Source organism: Panthera tigris, chromosome F2, assembly GCF_018350195.1.
Source record: "Panthera tigris isolate Pti1 chromosome F2, P.tigris_Pti1_mat1.1, whole genome shotgun sequence".
NCBI classification, from domain to species: domain Eukaryota; kingdom Metazoa; phylum Chordata; class Mammalia; order Carnivora; family Felidae; genus Panthera; species Panthera tigris.
In genome coordinates this window covers 81,925,170-81,938,153 of record NC_056676.1, presented here as the reverse complement: position 1 = coordinate 81,938,153, position 12,984 = coordinate 81,925,170, and the positions used below count along the sequence as shown (strand labels likewise).

At 63.9% G+C, this 12,984-nt stretch overlaps 1 protein-coding gene across 4 annotated transcripts in view; it reads left to right on the top strand.

The window, feature by feature from the left end:
- The window catches only part of SCRIB (scribble planar cell polarity protein), a 21,411-nt gene extending 8,601 nt beyond the window's left edge, over positions 1-12,810 (top strand). For 3 of the 4 annotated variants that reach the window (XM_042972609.1, XM_042972608.1, XM_042972612.1), the window contains exons 20-37: positions 229-309; positions 394-648; positions 1,190-1,300; positions 1,403-1,696; positions 1,787-1,975; positions 8,613-8,723; positions 8,827-8,874; positions 9,069-9,143; positions 10,060-10,128; positions 10,743-10,847; positions 10,935-11,094; positions 11,192-11,321; positions 11,424-11,609; positions 11,703-11,845; positions 11,934-11,971; positions 12,081-12,155; positions 12,338-12,389; positions 12,470-12,810. In XM_042972609.1, the coding sequence (XP_042828543.1) occupies positions 229-309; positions 394-648; positions 1,190-1,300; positions 1,403-1,696; positions 1,787-1,975; positions 8,613-8,723; positions 8,827-8,874; positions 9,069-9,143; positions 10,060-10,128; positions 10,743-10,847; positions 10,935-11,094; positions 11,192-11,321; positions 11,424-11,609; positions 11,703-11,845; positions 11,934-11,971; positions 12,081-12,155; positions 12,338-12,389; positions 12,470-12,606 (2,259 nt within the window). In that variant the 3' untranslated portion in view covers positions 12,607-12,810. The remainder of the gene's footprint in view (positions 1-228; positions 310-393; positions 649-1,189; positions 1,301-1,402; positions 1,697-1,786; positions 1,976-8,612; positions 8,724-8,826; positions 8,875-9,068; positions 9,144-10,059; positions 10,129-10,742; positions 10,848-10,934; positions 11,095-11,191; positions 11,322-11,423; positions 11,610-11,702; positions 11,846-11,933; positions 11,972-12,080; positions 12,156-12,337; positions 12,390-12,469) is intronic. The other variant, XM_042972610.1, reaches the window with a different exon arrangement.
- Positions 12,811-12,984: the final 174 nt, after the last annotated feature.

Sequence of the window (12,984 nt, the reverse complement as noted above, 5' to 3'; positions counted from 1 at the left end):
GCCGGGGGTGGGGTGAGGTGGGGGCCACGGATGGGGTGAGGCGGGCAATGGGGTGAGGCGGGGGCTGGGGATGGGGTGAGGCAGGGGCCGGGGATGGGGTGAGGCAGGGGCCGGGGGTGGGGTGAGGCGGGGGCCACGGATGGGGTGAGGCGGGCGATGGGGTGAGGCAGGGCCTGGGTTCGGGGCCGGGGTCGTGCGCGTGCCACTCAGCTCTCCTTTCCCCCGCAGGGCATCTTCATTTCCCGCATCGCAGAGGGGGGCGCTGCCCACCGGGCGGGTACTCTGCAGGTCGGCGACCGAGTCCTCTCGGTGAGTGGGCGTCGTGGGGCCGGCTGACCGCCACATCTGCTCCACCCACCTCCCGGGGCTCCCTGACGGGCCTCGCTCTTGCAGATCAACGGGGTGGACATGACCGAAGCCAGGCACGACCACGCCGTCTCTCTGCTGACCGCCGCTTCCCCCACCATCGCCCTGCTGCTGGAGCGTGGGGCCGGAGGGCCCCTTCCCCCCAGCCCTCCGCCACCCCCCCCCACACCTCCCAGTGTGGCCAGCACCGCCGTGGCCGCTGCCACCCCTGGGGAGTCTGGGCCGCTGCGGCTGGCCCCCAGCCTACCGGCTGCCACCTTGGAGGGGCCATACCCAGTGGAGGTGAGACCGTGGCCCTCCCCCTGCCTGTCCCTTGCTCCCCTCCACGTCCCGAGGGTTCACACCGGGTGGGAGGAGCGCCCTGCCCTCTCCGTTCTGGTGCCGGGCCACTGGGCATCCGTTTCTTTTTTTTACTTTTTATTTAAAAACAAATTTTTTTTTGGTGCTTATTCTCGAGAGGGACAGAGTGTGAGCAGGGGAGGGGCAGAGAGAGGGAGACATAGAATCCGAAACAGGCTCCAGGCTCTGAGCTGTCTAACTCGGTGCTCGAACTCAAAAACCGAGAGATCGTGACCTGACAGAAGTGGAAAGCTCAACTGACTGACTGCGCCACCCAGGCGCCCCTGGGCCTTCGTTTCTTGGCCACCTCCCCACGTGGTCTTTTTGTCAGTCCTGACGTGGCGGGGCCGCCGCCCAGCATCCCTGACAACCTGTCTGCGTGCAGCCGCCCTGGGCCCATACACCCTCTGGGTTGGAGAAGCATCCCTTTGCTGCTCTAACAGGCTCATTCCAACCAGCTCCTCACGCCCTTGGGTATCCCCAGGAGATCTGCCTGCCGAGAGCCGGGGGCCCACTGGGGCTCAGCATCGTCGGGGGCTCTGATCACTCCAGCCACCCGTTTGGTATCCAGGAGCCTGGCGTATTCATCTCCAAGGTAGAGTGGGCCCCGCGTGTGTCTCTGCTAGGAGGGCCCGGCCCAGGCAGGGGGCAGCAAGGCCTGCAGCCCACCGGTCCTCACCCCTACCCCCACTGACAGGTGCTCCCACGGGGCCTGGCTGCACGCAGCGGCCTCCGGGTTGGGGACCGCATCCTGGCAGTGAACGGGCAGGACATTCGGGAGGCCACGCACCAGGAGGCGGTCAGTGCCCTGCTTCGGCCCTGCCTGGAGCTGGTCTTGCTTGTGAGGAGGGACCCGCCACCCCCGGGCATGCGGGAACTCTGTATCCAGAAGGCTCCCGGCGAGAAGCTGGGCATCAGCATCCGAGGGGGCGCCAAGGGCCATGCGGGGAACCCCTGCGACCCCACAGACGAGGGCATCTTCATTTCCAAGGTGAGGGCCCCTCCTCGGCCAGCCCCGCCCCACTGGGTTCCTCGGGGAAGAGGAACCATCGTAGACCTCGAGGTCCGGGTCTCTCTGCAGGTGAGCCCCACGGGAGCAGCGGGGCGTGACGGCCGGCTGCGGGTGGGGCTGCGGCTGCTGGAGGTGAACCAGCAGAGCTTGCTGGGCCTGACACACGGCGAGGCCGTGCGGCTGCTGCGCGGCGTGGGCGACACCCTCACCGTGCTCGTCTGTGACGGCTTCGACACCGACGCTGCCGCCCCTGCCGAGGTCAGTGCCCACCCCCATCGGCGCCCTGCCACAAGGACAGGGTCCTGTTTGCAGCGCAGCCTAGACGTTCGAGGAGTGACCCTGTGTGGGCTGGGAGAGCTGGTCTTTCCGTCTCTAGGCCTGGGGAAGCCCTCGGCCACTGTGAGTCCACGTGGGAGGGGGCTGCGGTCCCGGGTGGGACAGGGCGTGTGAACTGACGGCACGATCGGGCCCTAGAGGAAGCCGGGTGCCTTCAGGTGGGTGGCATCTGCAGGGCAGGGCCACGAGCCGCGACAGCATGGCTTTGAGCCACGCACGCGGCGAAGTTGGGGCCCCTCGGGACTCTGCCTGCAGACACGCGTGGGGACCCCTCAGGGGACCTTGCTTCCCAGGACCTGCCTCAGAGCGGAAGCCACGTGGGGCGTGTGCGGGGCCCTCGGTCTGAACGAGTCTGGCCTCTGAGCCCGGCTTCCCCTCTGCTCTGGAGGGTCCCCTGTCTCACCCTCTCCCACCTTCTCCACTGCTGTCCCCGGGGCCCCCGGGCAAAAGGTGACGCGGCTGTGCCTGCGCCCCAAACGGGCCTCTGAGGACCCTTCGCCACAGTGGCTGCCTACTCTGCCTGGGGATGGGGCGGCCCCCTCAGACTGGCCGTCTGCAGCGCATCCTGGGGACGGTGGCTCCCTGCCACCCTGTCCCTGCACTGCCAGTGGGGGCTCATCCCTGGTTCTGTGTATCGTCTGCTGCGTGAAAGGGAGGCCGTGCTCACGCTCTGCACTCCAGGCCAGGCCGGATGCCCCGCGCCCACACCTCCCTTTGCCTTCACGGGAACCCCGGTGGTGGCTTCTGGGAGGGGTTTCTCTTAGGACTTGAGGTTTAGACCATGTGGTCCCAGAGAAGGCTTTACCTTTTGTGCGTTTCCCGTGTGTGTTTAGAAAAGTTTACAAGTTTGCTGACTTGAAAGCCTTTCAGTTGAAGAGAAAAGAACAGCTACGTGGTGAGGGGCTCAAACCCCCGAGGGAGTGGGGCTGGCATGTCCCCGAGTTACGGGGGTGCCCACACTTGGCTTTGCCGTCTGGGCACGTGGTTCTGCTGGTAGCCCTTTCACGTGGCTGTGCCTAGCGGTCCCTCCACAGGTCGCCACGTCTGCGCCTTCCTCCAGCACGCTGGCCAGCAGGCTCGGGAGCCCGTCTCTGTGCTTTGGGGGCGTTTGTGCGGGAAGGAGGCCTGGGGGCACCCGGACCGTCCGTCCGTCCTCGAGACTGACACGTGCTCTTTCGTGTTTTGAGCGTCAGCTTTTTGTTACGTGGGACGCGATTGTTTTTATCGCTTTTGCTTTTTAAGAGTGATTTCTCTGAGGTTTTAGAAACCTAGGTTTCCTGTGAATTAAGTTTTCTGACCTTTCCTTTGTGTCTTTGGATCTTGGGCTTTGCTTCCTTGCTTCAAAGAATTGTCAGAACGTCGCTGTGTGTTTCTTGCTTGTACTAATGTAACTTTTTAAAGACGGAGCTCTGCAGTCCCCCTGGATTGTTTTCTGAGTGGGCGATGTGTCATCTCAGGAGTGGGGACGCTCACCTGTCGCTCCCCATGGGTCTGAGGACCTGGGGCCATCTCTGTGAGAGTTCAGTGTGTCCAGAGCTGCTGCACGTGGTCCTAAATACGGTCACTTTCTGGTGCACTTGGATCCCCGATGGGTCAAGTCACCTTTTGCTTCTACTTTAGAAAAGCTTCAGTCTATTTCTCTGCGTTTTCTGTTCCAAACAAACCTGTCAAGTTCTGTAACAAAAGTTGATTAGGACTCGAGAATTAGCTTTGATCTCGGGAGTTCTACCGGGAGAATGTGTTTTTTCCAAGCCCACGTGTGGACCGCTCTGCTTTTGCTCACCGTCCTCCGCGTGGAGGTCCTGCGTCTTGAGCGGCGTATGCGGGTCTCGCTTTCCTGGTCAGGCCCCTCTGGTCCGCTCTGGTGGCCTTGCCCCCGTGCCAGCAGTGAGAAGTGGACCGCACACACTTCTGTGTGCCCCAGGGCACGGGGCAGGGCCCTCAGAATGCTCTCCTCGCTGCCCCCCACCCCCGGTGTCGTACCCCACGTGTCAGGCTCGTGTGAGAGCCCGTCTGAGCCCCGTAGGGTCCGGGCTTGCCGAGTGTCCCCTGAACCCCTTCGGGTCCTGAAAACCAGTCTCAGTGCCAGCTGGTGCACTGGCCGCCTTCCTCCCCAGCGCCCCTGGCAGCTCGTTAGAGGCGGGGCTCACGAGAACTTGCTGGAGCCGGCTCCACCGGCGAGGCCAGTGCTCCCTCTGTTCCAGCGCAACCCGGGGCACAGCCCTTCCTTGCTGCGGAGCCTTGGGCGGGCGCTGGCTTCCCGGCCTCGGTGTCCTCGCCTGCGCAGTGTAGCGTCCGCTTCCGGGGAGCATCGGGCGGCGGGAACGGCACGGCACACGCCCACCGTCCCGTGCGCACGGACGGTCACCTGGCTCCTTCATCCCACCCTCTGCGCCCACGGCCCTTCCCCTGTGGGGTCGCGTCCCTTCCTCACGGCGCAGCTGTCATCTTGCCCTCCGGCTCACGTTTGCCAGCGTGTCTCTTACTGGCTTTCCCAGGGGCCGGCATTCGGGCTTTGGCCACGGGTACCTTTCCTTTCCGGCGCTCCCTTAGTCTCTGCCGTGAGGGAGGACTCGCCCCGCACGCCTCCGTGTGCCTCCAGGAAGAGAGCCCCTCCCGGCCGCTGGGCCCGAGACGAGGCGCTGCCCGGGACAGGCGAGACCGCACGCCGGGTCCCTCTCGTTGACCTGACGGGATTTTTTAAAAAAAAATTTTTTTTTTTTTTTAATGTTTATTTTTGAGACAGAGCATGAATGGGGGAGGGGCAGAGAGAGAGGGAGACACAGAATCGGAAGCGGGCTCCAGGCTCTGAGCCGTCAGCCCAGAGCCCGACGCGGGGCTCGAACTCACAAACGTGAGTTCGTGACCTGAGCTGAAGTCGGACGCTCAACCGACTGAGCCACCCAGGCGCCCCCTGACGGGGTTTTAAATAACAAGCTGGGGCCTCGGAAAGCTTCAAGGGTAGCAACCGAACCCTTTTTTGTTTTTGTTTTTAGCGTTACTGTGAATTCACAGGTCTGCGTGTTCTTGATGTCTTTGAACCCATTGTGTTTTGCACTCACACCGTCCCCTCATTGGACATGTGGCTTCTGTTTAGTGTGGCACCTGTCATTCGATAGCTTCCTTGCCCTCCTGAGTGACCAGGTATTTCCTCCCCCGGCCCTGGAATCGGCCATTTCTGAGAGGACTCTGGCACCTCTCAGCCACGGGTGGCGCTTCGGCACCCCCACCCCCGCCCCGCCCCGTACTGGCCTGCGGCACTCATGGTGCTGGGCTCATTGCTTCCCAGTCTCTGCAGCACGTGCGGCCCAGGATGTGGATGTTTCTAGAAAGAGGAAAGCCATGAGTTTGTACTGTTCTTTATTTTTTTATGTAGGCTCCACACTGAACATGGGGCTTGAACTCGTGACCCTGAGATCGAGAGTCACATGTTCCATTGATTAGTCAGCCAGGTGTCACTGTGCTGTTTTTTGTTTTTGTTTTTTTTAACGTTTACTTATTTATTTTGAGATAGCAAGTATAGGGGAGGGACAGAGAGAGAGAATCCCAAGCAGGCTCTGCACTGTCAGCACAGAGCCCAACATGGGGCTCGAACCCACAAACCATAAGATCCTGCTCTGAGCCGAAACCAAGAATCAGATGCCTAACTGAGCCACCCAGGCGTCCCACTGTGCTGTTATTTTTAATTCATAATTAAGTTTGCAGGGTTTTTACGTTTGATTTTATATTTGTGTCTCTTTTCTATCAAAACTTTAAGTATTGTTATTATGTTCGATAGTTCTGAAGCTGTTAATACCAAGGTCGTTGAGAGCAAGTTAAGATTTCCCCGAGTTCTTAAGATTTATGGGGCGCCTGAGTGGCTCAGTCGGTTGAGCGTCCGACTTCGGCTCAGGTCACGATCTTGCGGTCTGTGATTTCAAGCCCTGCATCGGGCTCTGTGCTGACAGCTCAGAGCCTGGAGCGTGTTTCGGATTCTGTGTCTCTCTCCCCCTCTGCCCCTCCCCTGCTCATGCTCTGTCTCTCTCTCTCTGTCAAAAGTAAATTAAAAAAAAAAAAAAAAAAAAAAAAGACTTACTAGGGTATATAATCCCAATACTGTATTTTAAGTGACTTGGAATAACTCGTCGTGTTGTTATGCTGCCAGCCTGGTAGGCAGCTGGGCTTCCTCATTCTCGGTTTTTAGGGATGGTTTCAAACCGCTCTTTTGTGCTAGTGTGAGTCTTTACGTGGTCCCAAAGCCAAAACTACAAACAGCACTTTGACGAGTCTGACTTCTGTCCCTGCAGGCCACCAGGTGTGTCGGTCTGGGGTTAGTCTGCATGATTTCTTTTTGAAAAATATGAGCAAGTACATAAAATGATTTTAAATTTGGAAAAAGGCAAGAACAGACCACAGAATCTCTCGCCCAGAGGCCGTGTTGTGCGCCTCCCCCACGGTCCCACGGCGTCTCTCGTCGCAGAGGGCTCAGTGCGGGAGTGCGCGGGTGGGAGCCTGGTGGCCGCGTCTCTGCAGCCTCCCCGACCCTGACTTTGTGCACCGTGGCCCGTGGCCGCTCCCCGCAGGCTGACCCCTGTCCCCCCAGAGCCTCCTGGCAGGGTGCACAGATGGCGGTCTGGCCCGTCACCCGCGGTCTCCACAGTGCTGTCCCCAGGTGTCCTCACTGTAAAGTGACTCTTTTCCCTTTGAAATTAGTATCTTGTGGGGGGACGTTGAGAGTGTCTGAAAGTCAGTCACTCGTCCCGTGTCCGCCGCCAACCCTAGCGCCTGCAGGTGTCTCTCGCGTCAGTGTCGCGGTCGTTGCCAATGATGACATTCTGAACTTGCTCCTCCCGCGTTTGTCGGTCGGCCTTGTGCTGCCAGGAGGGGCTCTCCCTTCTCTGCAGTTAGATACTCCCCCGTCTGCCCCGATCGCGGACTCACTGGCCTCCACGTTGTTTTCACGGTGATGGTTTGTCGCCGTGGCCGCTGCTTTCGTGCTCCAGGAGCCCTGGAGTTGGCCGATGGAAGGGGCTTCCCGCCAGCCCCTCTAACCTGGCCCACGATCCTTTGAGCAACCTAGTTTCCGGCACAACGGGTCACTCTGGGCTCATGTCATGTTCTCCCGCCCGACTCTGTGGCACATTTCTCCAAGGAGCGCTCGTTCCTTTTAGCGGAAAGTGGTATTTAGAAGCCAAGATCTGGGCCCCAGGTGTGCTCGTGGCCTCAGCGCCTCTCGGCGGCCGGGCTCTTCCATGAGTGGGTGCGTGTTGACATTTGCGTCTCTGACTGTGGAAAAGCAGGAGTTCACGTCGTCATCCACCATCCCAGTGGCCTCCCGGGCCGGCCCCTCCCTGTGTACGTGGCCTCCTCTGCCACGAGGGACCCGGCCGCCTTGCCGCTTGTGCTCTCCGCTCAGTCCCCGAGCGCGACTGTGCTCCCTGGTCTGAGGGCCCCGCCTCTCTCAGGCCCGCCTGCGGCCTTCTGACTGCCGTGTTCCAGAAGTTGAGAAGGTGGGCTCCTTAGCGTCTGTTACATCTTCCACTGTTGCCAGAATCTCAGTCCCAGTTGGGGGTCTCCCGCTGCAGGGTTTCTGTCGCGCCCGCGTTCCTAGCAGACTCTGCTCTCCCCCTCTAGCCTCTCGCCTGTCCGGCACCCAGTTCGTGTTGTCATACCTGCCTCATGGATGGCTCCGTCCGGCACGACAGCGTCCCTGTCTGTCCACTGTTTCCATCCTTGAGCCCCTCTTCTCTGCTGTGGGCACCCCCTGTCCTCGTTCTCCATGTGGCTGGCACCTCTCTGCCCTCCCCTCGCTCACCCCTTCACTCGGGCTTTCGAAGTGTCGGCCGCAGCCGGATAGGTGTTTTGGCCCACACCGACAGCCGCCCCCGTCAGCGGGAGCCGTTCACCCCGAGGGGAGTCTCCGTGCCTCCCGTGCCGCCCCTCCGGTTCCTGCTGCTGCTCACGGCTGAGTTCTCCCTCTTGTCTCGCGTGGGGTTGGAGCGAGCCCTTCCCGTGTTTCCGCCCACCTGTGTTCACCCTCGGGGCTCACGGTTAAAGCGCAGTTTGTGGACAGACCGTACGCTCTTACCCTCCTTCCTCCCACCGCTCTGCCGGCCGGTACCTGGCAGGAGACGGTGCCCGCCCCCTTACCACCCCGAGCTGCCGGGCTGCCTCCTGCATTGCGTCCTTTGTTTCAGAATGCTTTCTGGGCGCTCGCGCTGCAGATGCCAGAAGCAGCCTGTGAGTCGGAAGAGGCTTTGTGCCGCCAGGCACCCCTGCCCGGTGCCCCCCATCCCCACCCCATCTCGGTGTTGTCACCTGCTTCCCGGGCTGAGTGTACACGGTCAGCCTCCCCTGCCTCCTGCCACGTGTCAGAATGGCCTCTGGTGCTCGTGATGTGCATCCATGTTCTGAGGCGGATGCAGTGACGGCACAACGTCCGGGGTGCCGGCGGTACCCGGTCACGGATCCGCCCACCCCAGAGGCCGCCTCAGCCGTATGGGTCGCTGGCAGGTTCAGCCTACCTGCGGAGGGGACCCCGAGACCGGGGGTCCCGCCCTAAGCCCACGTCTTTCCTTAGGTGTCCCCGGGTGTCATTGCCAACCCCTTCGCGGCAGGAATTGGCCGCCGGAACAGCCTGGAGAGCATCTCCTCCGTCGACCGGGAGCTGAGCCCCGAGGGCTCTGGCAAGGTCAGAACCACCTGCAGTTCAGCCCCAGGGGGCGGGGTGGGGGGAGGGGTGGGCGCGGAGCCTGAGGCCGGTGGTCCCTGACTAGTGTCTTCTCTGCTCATAGGAGAAGGAGCTACCAGGACAGACCCCACAGTGGGGACTGGAAGCTGTGGTGAGTGTCCAGGTGTCCTTGCCCTGTACACTAGGCTTCCCTTCACACTCGGGCCTGGGGCGCCGCAGGGTCCCAGGGTGGACAGTAGGCAGCGGCCCAGGTGCCCACCAGGCCCTCCCTTCCCCTGGCAGCGACCTGTCCCACACTCGGGTGCAGACACGGCCTTTCACACCACTGTCTACTCTGCTCCCCAGGGTCGGGGCCCGGAGGGCCTGAAGCTGGACCACCGCACCCTGGCCGCCACGCCCGGCGCTGGCAGCACGCAGAGGGTCAGTGTCCAGGTCACAGCCCGGCCCACTCTCTCGTCTGCCCTCTAGGCTCTGACCCACCCCTGCCTTAGCCCCCCTCCTCCCCCAAGACCCCAGGGACCAGGCAGGGCCCACAGGGGCACCTGAGGCAGAGGCACGCGGGGCTTGGGGGCCGGGTCCCAGGAAGCCCCCTCCCCTCAGACCCACCGGAGGAGAGCCTGAGCCTGGCCTGAGGGCTGGGGAGGGGCGGGCAGAGGCAGCTGGAGGCCTCCAGAGCCACTGGGGGTCTGCCATTGAGGAGGACAGCTTTGAGCAGCCTTGATGAAGGCCGGGCCGGAGGGAAGTGGCCCGCTGCTGACAGCTGTGCTGGACGGGACGGACGTCGGGTCCTCAGCCCTCCCCCACGAGATGGGAGCAGCCCTCCCAGCAGCTGCCCGAGGCGCCAACATGACCGAGAGCGGTGGGGAGTCGTGCCGGGGGGCATCTCGGAGGCTTCGGTTGTAGACCTTCCCTCAACTGTGAACAGCTGAGAGCGGGAACCCCACGGCAGGGTTGGGGCCCGTGTCCTCTGACCAGGAAGACTATGCCACGGGGTGGCAGGCGAGGGTCCGGGCCTCCCTGGCTCACGCCCCTTCAGAGAACACGGGGAGGGGAGCCGGGGGCGCTGCCCACGGAACAGCTGCCTTCGCTGTGGTCAGAGCCTCCTTCCTGTCCCCCTGGCATCGTGGGGTGCAGAGGGGATCCTGGGGGGCTCCAGGCTGTGGCCTTTGCGGGGGGGGGGGACCCTTCACAGTGGCCAAACAGGTGTTTATGTCCACCTGGGAGTGCCCCCTGGACTGGGGTCAGGTCAGGAGCCGAAGACCAGCTTCTGCCAAGCGCCCCACCCCCTGCGAGGCCCCACCCCTGCCTGACCCTCACTCCAGCCTGACGCCTGCAGGTCCTGTCTGGAACAGCCGGAGGGAAGATGGCCGAGGCTCCCTGCTCCCCCTCCCCCAGCTGCCAGCAGGTGAGTGCCTAGTGGGTGGGGGGGGGGAGGGGACAGCACCTCCCCCCAGCTGCCACTCGGACTGTGAGGGCACAGCCTGCCGGCACCTCCCTGGCCAGAGGTGGTTGGTGATGTGGGTGAGGGCTCCCCGGGGCCCCCGGGGGTCAGGGCTGCCTCACCTCTGCCTGTCCTCTTGTCTGTGAGGCCCTGGGGGCCAGCTTGGCCCTACTCAGGCTCCCTGGGTCGGCTGCATGAGAGGGCAGCGGGGGGTGGGCACTGGCAATGCCAACTCAGAGGCCAGCTCCCGGCCTCTGCCCCTGCCCAGCAGACGGCAGGCAGGTAAGTGTCGGCCCCGTGCCCCTGGGTACCCAACCTGACCGCTCACCTTGGCTCCGTGTCTCTTTCCTGCACCAACTCCCCCCCCCCCCCACCTTACCTGAACCCCGATCCTTCCCTCTGCTGACAAAAGCGGCTGAGGCCTGGCCAGGGGACTCTGTGGCCCCCAGGGATAGAGGTGATCCCCGTTTTGTGAGCGCTCTGACCTCCAGTGTGCGGGCGTCTCGGGCAGCTGGTGGGGACAGCTGGTGGCTGATGATGGCTGTCTCTGCATGACTCACGTGCGCCCCACCCCTCAGCTCCCCTCCCCGCCCTCCCCCGACGCACTGCCCACCAACGTGAAGCAGGCCTACAGGACCTTTGCCGCCGTGCCCGGCCCACACCCGCCGGACACCCCCGCCCAGGTACACGGCGGGCGGCCCGCCCTTCCTCTGCGTGTGCTTGCGGGGCGCGTGCCGGAGGGGCCGGGCCTCAGGACCCACTCTCCCCAGGCCCCCACACCTGGGCCCGCGGCCTCCCCGGAGCAGCTCTCCTTCCGCGAGCGGCAAAAGTACTTTGAACTGGAGGTGCGGCTGCCCCAAGCCGAGGGGCCCCCCAAGCGCGTGTCCCTGGTGGGTGCCGACGATCTGCGCAAGATGCAGGAGGAGGAAGGTGAGCGGCCGGATGGGCAGCGGGGAGGGCTGGGGCCAGGCCAGGGCCTGACCTGTCGGCCCCCCCACACACACACCCCTTTCCTCCTCCCCCCCAGCCCGGAAGCTGCAGCAGAAGAGGGCGCAGATGATGCGGGAGGCAGAGGGCACCGGGCCCCCCCTGGACCTGGATGGGGAACCCCCCGATGAGCCAGAGGAGCTGCCTCCCCCCACCGGCCCCACCACAGGGTGAGGGGGCAGCACCCAGCGTCTCCCCGGGTGCCCCTGTACCCCCAGCACTCCACCCACCCGGCCCTCCCGGCCCATCTCCTGTCCCATTTCCTCTCCCAGGCTCGGACCCTCGTCCCCCCTGCCTCCGGGAGGCAGCGCCCCGGTGCGCACAGCCAAAGCGGAGCGGCGCCATCAGGAGCGACTCCGTGTCCAGAGCCCCGAGTTGCCTGCGCCCGATCGGGCTCTGTCCCCTGCCGAGCGCCGTGCCCTGGAGGCCGAGAAGCGCGCATTGTGGCGGGCGGCCAGGTGAGGCCCCTGCGGCCCAGCGAGGCCTCCCCTGCCCCCGCTGCCTGCGGCCACCGCACCGCCTGCCCAGCCCCACCTCCCGTTTGCTCTCAGGATGAAGTCCCTGGAACAGGACGCCCTCCGTGCACAGATGGTCCTCAGCAAGTCCCAGGAGGGCCGAGGCAGGCGCGGGCCCCTGGAGCGGCTGGCGGAGGCCCCCTCACCGGCGCCCACCCCGTCACCCACCCCGTTGGAAGGTCTGCGTCCCGGTAGGGGAGGCGGCGGGTCTGCCCTGCAGCCCACACCTCCCCCAACACCCACTTCTTGTCCCCCCTCCCCCGCCAGACCTCGGCCCCCAGACCAGCACCTCTCCTGGACGCCTGGTGAGGAGTCAGCAGTCGATGCCTGTCCCGTACCCCCCTCCCCAGACTCTGCCTCTCCCCTCACCCTTTTCACGCTCTCTGCCTTTCTCCCTCACGCTGTCCTTTCAAGGCCTTGTCTGGGAGGAAGTTTGACTACAGGGTGTTTGCAGCCCTCCCTTCTTCCAGACCTGTCTATGACCTGCAGGTACAGGCCCTTCCGCGGGACAGCCGCATGGGCTCCTGCCGCCTTTGCACCAGGCCTGTCCCGCCCTCTCTGCCTGTCTCCAGTCCTGTTCCGTGGGCGCGGGGACCCCCACCCCGGCTCTCAGGGGTGGTTGCAGGCAGCCCCTGGCTGCAGTCCTGACCCAACCCTTCTCCCCATCACAGTCCCCAGATTTTGCTGAGGAGCTGAGGTCCTTGGAACCGTCTCCTGGCCCTGGTAAGTGACAGGTGAGGCCCGGGGGTGCCCCCAGGCCACCCCACCCCCTGTCGGCTCACTGCCCTGCCTCTGCCCACCAGGCCTGCAGGAGGAGGACGGAGAGGTGGCCGTGGTGCTCCTGGGCAGGCCCTCGCCTGGCCCCGAGGAGGTGACGCTGTGCAGCAGCCGCCGCCCGATCCGGCCAGGGCGCCGCGGCCTGGGCCCAGTGCCCTCCTAGAGGTCCTGGGTACCTCCCCTGACTCGGGTGGGGGCCCTGCCCGCAGCACCACCGCCCCTGCCCCGAGTCTTTTAACCTGGGTGTTAGCATTTTAAAGAGGCCCCTCCCCAGTTGGGACCTGTTGGCAAGACTGTAACTAGTGACGTTTGTACAACCAAAGACTCTATTTTGTGGTTTAAGAAGAATAAAGTTGACTACGTTTTACCTCCTGTCTGCCTGCCCACACCCCACGGCTGGGGTTCATGGTGGTTGGGGGGGGGGGGGGGGCCGGAAACAACCCTGAACCCCCAGGCCCTCCCCCATCCCGTGCCCCCCGGGAGCAGCGTGCCCTCCGTCCGGGGCCCCCACGCACACCCCGCCCCACTCCCCACACCGGGT